General features: G+C 37.0%; 1 protein-coding gene across 1 annotated transcript; it reads right to left on the reverse strand.

Annotated features, from left to right (window-relative positions):
- Positions 1 to 1,502: 1,502 nt before the first annotated feature.
- LOC145270868 (uncharacterized) lies at positions 1,503 to 9,643 on the reverse strand. Its single transcript, XM_080126424.1, has 6 exons — positions 9,003 to 9,643; positions 8,473 to 8,565; positions 6,241 to 6,295; positions 4,798 to 5,156; positions 4,420 to 4,504; positions 1,503 to 1,646 (listed from the first exon to the last, which is right to left on the reverse strand). The coding sequence occupies exons 1-6, from the start codon at positions 9,266 to 9,268 to the stop codon at positions 1,545 to 1,547; spliced, it is 960 nt and encodes a 319-aa protein (XP_079982550.1). The 5' UTR covers positions 9,269 to 9,643; the 3' UTR covers positions 1,503 to 1,544.
- Between the last annotated feature and the right edge of the window lie 228 nt (positions 9,644 to 9,871).

Consider the following 9,871-nt stretch of genomic DNA (forward strand, 5'->3'; position numbering starts at 1 on the left):
GTGATACAGCGGAACAGTCCGTTTTGGGACAAGTGGCGGTGATCGCATAACTCATTGAAAGTGCCGAATGTCTATTAGCTAGTTGAAACTTAGATTACTGGCTTTGATGAGTTTCAGTCTAACCACACTTAATAACTTTGATACAGCGGAACAGTCCGTCTGTTTCGCATAACTCATTGACAGTGTCGAGTGTCGATTAGCTAGTTGTAACTTCGTAGCCGAATGCCCCTTTAAGAAGAGACTTGAAGATAATAATTATTGTTGTCATTTGTATTGTTATTCTTATCGTCCAGCCATGCACGTGCAGAAATCCATTTCCAACTCAACTGTGTTAAAAAAAACTTACTTCTCCTTCAACGAGACAAGAACGCCGACACTCGACTTCGCACCGATATGACGATTCATAGAAATTAAAGCTGTTGATTTTATCTATTGAATGTTACAACTTTGCCCCCACTCCTACACACACAGACACAGCGACGAACGAACCTGGCGACGCTTTCGATTGTAAATATAAGAGCGTTGTCGGCGGCGACAACCGGAAATGGCAAACCCTGTGTCAGTCAGATTTCACTTTGAACTGCGAAATAATTCGTTTTAACTAATGAGACCTGTGGAAATTCTAAGGTTAATCCTTCCGAGTTAAGACAACAAAGCGTAAAATTTGAAAAAAAAAAAAAAAAAATACAAAACAAATATATAATATGTAAATGTTACCAAAAGATACCAAAGATAAGTTACTCTTCTAAATATATATATATATAATTAAATAATCTATATATCTTTAAAAATGAACTTATCTGTATGTCTGTCTGTGTGTCTGTAATGTTAACGAATTCCGCTCGTTTGAATACTCCAGAAATTTGTCTGTTAAGGGGTCAAAGTTATACCATTGAGAACTCTACCAAACTCCTCCGGCAATTTTGAGTCTAAACACTTGAAATTTTAGATATAGGTTCCTTGGACATGGAAGCCGTTATTTTATTTTATGTATTTATTTATTTTTTTTTTTTTGCTCAATTTGCCAAGCCTCTACCTCAGGGCCACCAAACAATTGCCACGGAAATGGAAGAAATTAAGAACTAATTAACTACGAATTTGGGAGAGTACAATGACAATCTAGAGTGTTCGAACGAGTGGAAGTTGTGAACATTACATAGATGCTAGTTGATTACCTTATAACATGGCAATGTGTACGTTTTATTTCTTTTGCTCAGCATTCGGACAAATGAGTTGACAAAAAAAAAATGTTAAGAAAATAATTTTATTAACGGTAAATGCGCAAGAATTACGGGTGCAAAGAATTCTGCTTAAGTTTCTTTTAGCTGCTGCTTCTGCTCGTGTAAGGACTTCTTCAGGATGTTTATTGTTTTCAGTCAACCTGGACTTCTCTTTGCCACTGGAATCAAGTCGTGTTGACTCAGGAGAAGAGGGGTTAGTGATTGTGTAACCCGTGCTTCACTATCATTCGGGTAAATGAGTCAACAAAATAAAACAAAAAATACATTTAGAAAATGATTTTATTAACAGGAAATGCGCAAGAATCACGGCTGCAAAGAATTCTGCGTCAGTTTCTCCACTCTGCCTTTTAGCTGCTGTTTCTGCTCGTGTAAGGACTTCTTCAGGATGGCAATGTCTTGCTCGGTCTGTAGGGAAGAGAAGATAAACAAAAAATTCAATCATTTTATTGTAGACTAGCATTTCAGCCCGGCGTTGCCCGGGTGTTTGGATGTGTTTGTTGAGCAAAAAAAAAAAAGTGGTAGTAGGAAGACACGTACCCCAAAGGAGGAAAAGAACAGGAAAAAAACCTGACGTCTTTGCTGTAACGCCCACCGCCAAACCAGAAGTGACATGTTTAAATTAAAGCTAGACAATCGAAAGGAAAGGATGACTTTTGAAAATATTGGCGAAAAAAAGCGACCCCCCCCCTGTAGAAAAGTGTCCAGTTGAAGATGAAGTTATTAACATCTTTAGCCATTTTTTTTATATTTGTCGTCTGAAAGGTTGAACTTCAAAACGATACTGATCTGTTAAAAATCCGTCACCTCTGTCGAAAGTTTTAGGCAGACATGCAAACATACATACATAAATTTATATATTGGTAACTAAAAATTTTTGATCCAAACCGATTAAAAAGCTTGCCCTATCTCTGAATACCCTTTATGTAAAATTTCAAATGTTTAGATCAAAACATTGTCTGAGTAATTTGGTAGAGATCGCAACGGTCAATTTTTAAAAAAACTTTGAACCCCATTATGACCCCTGAACATTTGTTTTGGGCTCAAATCAAGTTATTAAGTTAAATCCATGTCCAAGGAACCTATATCTAAAATTTCAATTGTTTAGACCCAAAATTGTCGGAGGAGTTTGGTAGAGTTCTCAAAGGTCAAATCGTTGAACTTTGACCCCTTAACAGCCAAATTTCTGTCCGAAAACGGATTACAAAGATTTTCCCAAATTTCAGTACCCTATATATCAAATTTCGCGTCTGTAGACTGAAAATTGACAGAGTTATTGCGTAGGGGAATGTTCACGTTTATAGATATATAGATATAAGCAAAAATATCTTGCCTTTGGTAACAGTTATTTATAGAATTGTTAGATGAAAGTCTAGAACAGTTCTAACAAATCAGTCCCTCCAAATGTTAAGAATGGCTTTCTAAATAAAGTTCTCCATCTTCGGTTCGTAAACTTCATAAGTAACCTATTAAGTTGTTAGGTGGAGACTTGCAATGTCTGTTCCAATGTCTGAGTCGCCTTGGCCATGTGCCAAAAATTGATACATCATCGTCCTAGTGACTCATGGCCGAGGCGACTAAGACGTTGGAACAGACATTGCAAGTCTCCAACGTGCTGAGTCCAATCCTGAGCGAAAGCAGTGGCAGTGACAACACAATGGCAGTGACAGGGATAGACGCAGCAGCAGCAGCAACAGCATTAAGCGGTAGCAGCAGGGACGGCCTGAATGGACCGAGAACATGGTACCCCCGTAACAATAAAGGGTTGGGTTCGAAATTCAAATAAAAGTTCGCGAGTTTGAGATACACCTGAAGAAGGCTGAAGGATAATACGGCCGAAGCGTAGTGAAAAAAACACCGAAGATGAGGAAATGAGTCCGAAAAACGAAATCCATAATATCTACACTCCTATAAATTTTTTTTTTTTTGTGTGTGTAATTATATTCGTATTGAAACGCTTTTCTTCTATTTATTTAAAAAGATAATACAACTTTGTTATATATGGCTCGTAGCTGGGTTCATTCAGATTCGTGTGAAAGAAAACGTGGAAAGAAAGAAAGGGAGACCATGACAGAAAGAGACGAAGATATATATTTCTCTCACATGCAAGTCAGTCTGGTTTCCGATTTTGAACGGAGTAGACATGGTTGAGATTTCACTAAGATTCATAGAACCAAAGAAACATGTGGAACTACCAATAAAAAAAGAATAAGCCACACAATGAGATATACACATAAGAGACAAAATTCTCCCCCTCCCCATTATTTTATTCTACTTGTGAGTCAAGGCCTGAAGACCACCCGAGGATAAGGGTTAATGTATGTAAGGTGTTAGTGCAGTAATAGTTAATGGTATAAATTGGATAGAATTTTTATTATTTATGGGGACGGCTCAACAAGAACTTGTTTACATTGGATTTGAAGGCCAGCAGATAGAGAGTGAGGAGGATTTATATATAGTGGTTGTAGCTAATCAAGTGTTTTTTTGTTTTTGTTAAAGTTTTGCCAGGGGGCCCGTAGCTGGGGTCATTCATATTCGTGTGAAAGAAAACGTGGAAAGAAAGAAAGAAAGAGAGGGGGATATCTTTTCTCTTGCATGCATGTCAGTCTGGTTTCCGATTTTGAACAGAGCAGACACGGTTGAGATTTCACTAAGATGCATAGAAGTAAAGCAAGATGCGGAACTGTCAAGAAATAGAAGAACAAGCTAAGCATTAATTAATTAAAGGAAGCCTTCGATTTGTTATCTTGTGCAGCTGCAAGCGACAAAGAAAAAAATGGTGAACTTTATCGCATATATATGCATCGCAATTGCATTCACAAATACAAAGAGACACACACGATGAGATATACACGCAAGAGGCAAAATCCCCCCCCCCATTTTAGTCAAAGTCCGAAGTCCACTCAAAGATAAGGGTTAATGAATGTAAGATGTTAGTGCAGTAATGGTTAATGGTATTTGGGTAGAAGTTTGATTATTGATGTGGACGGCTCAACAAGAACTTGTCAATCCTGAAGCTTCCCAAGACGAGAGCCATTGATTTAAATTGGGACGTGATGGGAGTCAGAGCGATCATGATGAAAATAGAGAAGGTTCTGTTGTTTTAAATTTACTGGGGAGGAACCATTTTAGACATGAATAGTAGTCTGAAGAATCCAAATGTTATGAAACGTTGCCTTACCTGTGAGAGTTCAGCATCAATAGACGCTATATCTGGATCTTTCGTTTCCCATGACTGCAACATATTCAGGTATTCTTTCAGTGATCTTAATTTGTAAAAATATATAACAATAAATGTTAGCTTCAATTTTAATATTTGCTGCTTCTGCACTATTGGGACGAGATTTTGTAGTCGATAAATGGAGTTTTCAGATAAAAAAAAAATAATGGTTTTAATTGATTTTTTTTGTCAATTCTAATAAATTACAATGTTAGCTTCCAAATTATGCAGTCGAAATTACCTAAATATTACTGAATTATTAAAAAAAAAATTTAATCGTGTTAGCAAGTGAAGAAATTGCCGCCACCTTGTTTAAATTGAAACATGCAATGTACTTACGCTAATTTCTCTCGTTGGGTTTTGTAATTCAATAACAACTTGTTCGTCTCGAGCACTTCCAACCGCAGATTAGCATCAGTCGCCTCCTTTGAGACCCGGAAATCGCTCGGGGTCATCAGCAAAACATCCGAGTCTTTTTCCTGAACTGGACCAGGACCAGCATTCTTGGCTAATGGATTCCCAGACTGAAGTTTTGTATCGGGCTGAACGTCTACTAGCTGCGGCTCGGGAGAAAGAACCAGTCGGCTAGCAGGAGAGAGTCTTTCAGATGAATTCTCGGGAGGAGTCTGGTTCATTTTAATCAGCCTCTCTGGCCCTTCTTCAAATCTAGGTTTGACCAAAGGTTTTTCAATCGTAAACTGTAAATAAATGAAATTTTAAATTCAAATTCATGTCAAATCCTGGTGAAAATGAACAAACGGTGCAGTTTTAGGCTTTTAATATATGTACATTTGAGTTCTGCAACCATACAAAAAAAAATACAGCAAAATGTCACTTTAAATGTAAGATCCCTTAGCACATTGAAAAATAGGGTGGAAGGGATGTCACTTGATGTATGATCCCTTAGCACAATGAAAAATAGGATAGGGGAAGTTACTTTGAATGTAAGATCTCTTAGCACAATAAAAAAGTAGAGGTATGTCACTTTATAGGTGAGATCCCTTAGCAAAATGAAAAAAAAGTAGGGCATGTTACTTTAAAAGTAAGATCCCTTAGTACAATGATAAATAAGGTCGAATGTGGGATTTTTCTTTAAATGTGAGATCACTTTTCAAATTAAAATATTGGGTGGGGAGATGTCACTTTAAATGTAAGATCCCTTAGCACATTGAAAAATAGGTTTGGTGGGTAAGTCACATTACATATAAGATCCCTTAGCACAATGCAAAATAGGATAGGGAGAAATAACTTTAAATGGAAGATCCCTTACCACAATGAAAAAAAAGTAGAGTATTGTCACTTTAAAGTTAACGTCCCTTAGCACATTGAAAAATATGGTGGGGGATGTATGATCCCTTAGCATAAGGAAAACTAGAGTGAGAGGATATCTCTTTAAATATGAGATCCCTTAGCACAATTAAAAATAAGGTTGGGAGTGGGATTTTGTTATAAACACATTAAAAAATAGTAGGGGTCAGAGTGGACCTGGGAGCAAATAGCAATTAAAGGGTGGCTCCACACTCCCCAAAGCCTGCAAGCTGGGGCCTAACCACTGGATATAGTGTAAGGTCATATCCAGGACCACAGATATATATAGATAGGTACAGAGATTGAGAACGCACTAAAAATGTGGCTTCATTTCGGTACCTAACTTACCTGGGTGGGTTGCCTGTAGGCGGAGAAAAACCGTGTCACACAGACAGACAAACAGTAGGAAAATTTATAATAAGATATAACAAAAATAAAAAAAGAAATAATACCATCAAAATAGACAATTCTCACCTGATTTTCAATGTCTTTGGTTATAGCTTTTTCCATCTTGATAGGAATTTCGGGACTGAAAAAAGAAAAACAAATTGCTAACTTAGCGATACAAATCCGATACATGTATATATATATATATATATATTTAAAATATAATTATTTATTATTTTTTTATAACTTTTTACAAACGAAGCACACATTCGCATAAACACACACACACAAATACTTAAACACGCACACATTCACTCTTCAAACTAAACAAGTTTAACTCAGCACACACACACACACTCGCATAAACACACACACACACACACACACTCGCATAAACACACACACATACTCGCATAAACACACCAATACACACAAACACAAAGTATTACTCTGTGTGTGCGTGCGTGCGCGCATGTAAACCAACCGGAAAAGCACGCCCACATTCACTCTTCAAACCAAACAAGTTTAAATCAACCAATGAAAAGGCAGCTACGTAACACACACTCCATAAAAGGTAAAAAAGGTTGTAACGTCGATTGCGATCTGTTTGATTTTTCCCGGAAAAATGTTAACCGTTCCACATCGATGGTCAAATTTTTTTTTTTTTTTTGCTTACATGGAGGTCAGAAGCGACTCGGGGATAAGGGTTATTGTGTGTATTGTCTATCTTGCTCCCTCTGTCCCCCTCTCTCTGTATGTCGCTCTGTCTCACGCACTCCGCCTCCTCCCTCCCTCCTCTCTCGACGTATTTTTAATCAAATTTCTATTTTCTAACGTCAATTTTAGATTTAAAAATTTGAAGGAAAACATGAATTACCTCCCTTTGTCCTTTCAAATTCCACTTCGTTTTTTGTTATTTTATTATGCAATAAATTGAAATATTGAATTTCAAGCGAAACCAATGATATCTACTGAATTGTCATGTCGCAGTACTGAACATATCCAAAAATTACGAAAAACGATGCTAGAAAATTAATCTTTTCATCAAAGAAATTTAAGAATGTAAACTGTGTCAAAATACTATTAGAAACTCACCGATGACAAAATTAAGTTTCTTATATGTATATTATATAAACTGTGTGAATCACTTTATTGCAGACTAGCATTTCAGCCCGGCGTTGCCCGGGTGTTTTGAGGTGTATGCTGAGCAAAACAAACAAAAAAAAACGGTCAATTTTTTTAACTTTGACCACTATTATGACCCCTTAAAATTTATTGTTCAGGGCTCAAATAAAGTTATTAAGTTAGATCAATGTCCAAAGAACCTATATCTAAAATTTCATGTGTTTAGATCCAAAATTGTCGGAGGAGTTTGGTAGAGTTCTCAAAGGTCAAATCGTTGAACTTTGACCCCTTAATCGCAAAATTTCTGTCCAAAAACCAATCACATCGATTTTCCCCAAATCTCAGTACCCTGTATATCATATTTCGAGTCTGTAGGCTTAAAATTGACAGAGTTATTGCGTAGGGAAATGTAGATACACAGACACTTTCACTTTTATAGATATATATAGATAGATTAGTTAAATATGAATATTTCACTAAATATTCGTCAAAAAATAAAATTATATCATCAAAGGATTGCTTTAAGGTTTGTTATTTCTAAAAATGTTATTTAAATCCATGCGATATTCACAAAGTTATGGCATTTTATTCTTTATCGAAGAATTTATACTGTCCATCGCTTTTATTGCTGGTCTCTTTAAATCTTGTTTCAGGACAAAAAATACAATGTCTAATGATGAAAACCTTATTTTTAATATTTGTTTTTAAATATATTTTTATGTCATAGAATAATGAAAAAGAAGCACATTCTAGGTGCTAAGCCTCAAATAAATTATTTATCGACATATCCGCCATTTTTTAAAACAACCTTTTGTCTCCTGGGGAAATCAATCGTTTGATTTCAAAAAGAACATGGCTCTAGCAATATCAACTATATTCTCCACAAGGCATCTTTTGAAGTAAATTACTCTCCTCTCTCCTAAACTCCTCTTTTTAATATTGACCAGAGATATTCAATGGGCTTAAGGTCTGGAGAACACGGTGGTCAGGCCATGAGAGTTTCTCCAAAGAAGCCCATAGATTCAAGGAAGAGATTCCAACACAAAACCTATCAAAGAACACTGCCCAGCACATAAAGCACCTTGGTGCGAAAGTTCATAAAAGCTGGCCCAGCCATTTGAGAGTCCAAAGGGAACGAACTCACAGAAACACAGACAAAGTTCCAATATTGATATTCATCTTCGGAATACTCACCTGGAATTTTCTAGATCAACATCGTGGGAGTCGTCTAAAAACGACGGATAGAGAGGCTGTGGCCGATGTGTGGGAACCAATACTTCGGAAGTACTGAAAAAAAAAACAAAAAAAACACAAACACAAGAGATGAGTAACGTGTACACTTTTTATTTATTTAAAACTAGCAGGGAGACCCAACGTTGCCTGGGATTAAATGATGATTAACGCTCCAATCGTCTGTTCCGTCTTTCATCGAAGGCATTCCGATATGAAACCTATCTAAGAACACTGTCGGCCACATGAAGTACATTCGTGTGAAATTTCATAAAAATCGACCCAGCCGTTTTTGAGTACATAGGGAATGAACTCATATAACGTTACTTCCCCACCTAACCTATTTTTCAATGTGCTAAGGGATCTTACATTTTAAGAGATATCCTCTCACCCTCCCTAGATTTCATCGAGTTAAGGGATCATACATCACCCCCCATTTTTTAATGTACTCAGGGACGTTCAATTTAACGTGACAAAAAGTGTGTTATACTCACAATGATATTCTGGGGTCACCAACTGATATTTCGGGGAAGACGATTGGTCGGTGTCTGGTGATTCCTGAGTTCGGTGCCACTAAGGCTGACCTATGACATCTCGCAGCAATTGTTTTCTGGTGCCAACGGTGAGCAAAATGTCGAACCTTATTAACGATGGACACAGCTGACTGAGCAAGGAAAAAAAAACACAACGATTTTACACATTTAATTTTAACGTCTGCAGATTCAAAAAAATTATACGAAAATATAAAATTAGAAGCCATTTGCGATTAAAATGGACAGTTCTCCAAGATTTTTAAGAGGGGCCCTTTTCGGCTCCTAAATTCCAGTGAAGACCACTGAGTTTTCCTATTTACTTGCCTCCCCACGAGGGCAGAGTTAGACACAAGGTCGGTTTTTAATGTGGGGAAAATCCAGTTCGCAAAATGAGTAACTCTGGATAAGAGCAAGAATAAAAATGGTCTCAGTCATGAAGGATTTCTCCTCCACTGACCGAGGACAGAAAAGGTGAAGTGTACCATCAGAACAGATACTACACTGTGATCTTGGCCCGAAGGTCAGATAGGTGCCAGCAAAAAAATTCAATGGGAAATGACTGCTGCGATAACGCAAATTCATCTGCAAAGTTTATCGGAACAGGTGGAGAGTATTAGAAACCTGGGTAGACTTGTTGTCACTCAGATTCCAGGGAACACCACAGATTGCTCTCAGAGAGAAATCTTTGATGACAGCCTGTGTGAAAACTCCTAGAGAATACAAATAATATTAATAATAGCAAGACCTGTGGAAATTCCAGAGGGTTCATTCATATGTAATATAATGATGTTGGCATTCTGCAGATGTTCAGTGTAAATGGAGACGCTCTG

The sequence above is a fragment of the Euprymna scolopes genome, chromosome 46 (assembly GCF_053919585.1).
Source record: "Euprymna scolopes isolate OS-2025 chromosome 46, ASM5391958v1, whole genome shotgun sequence".
Lineage (NCBI taxonomy): Eukaryota > Metazoa > Mollusca > Cephalopoda > Sepiida > Sepiolidae > Euprymna > Euprymna scolopes.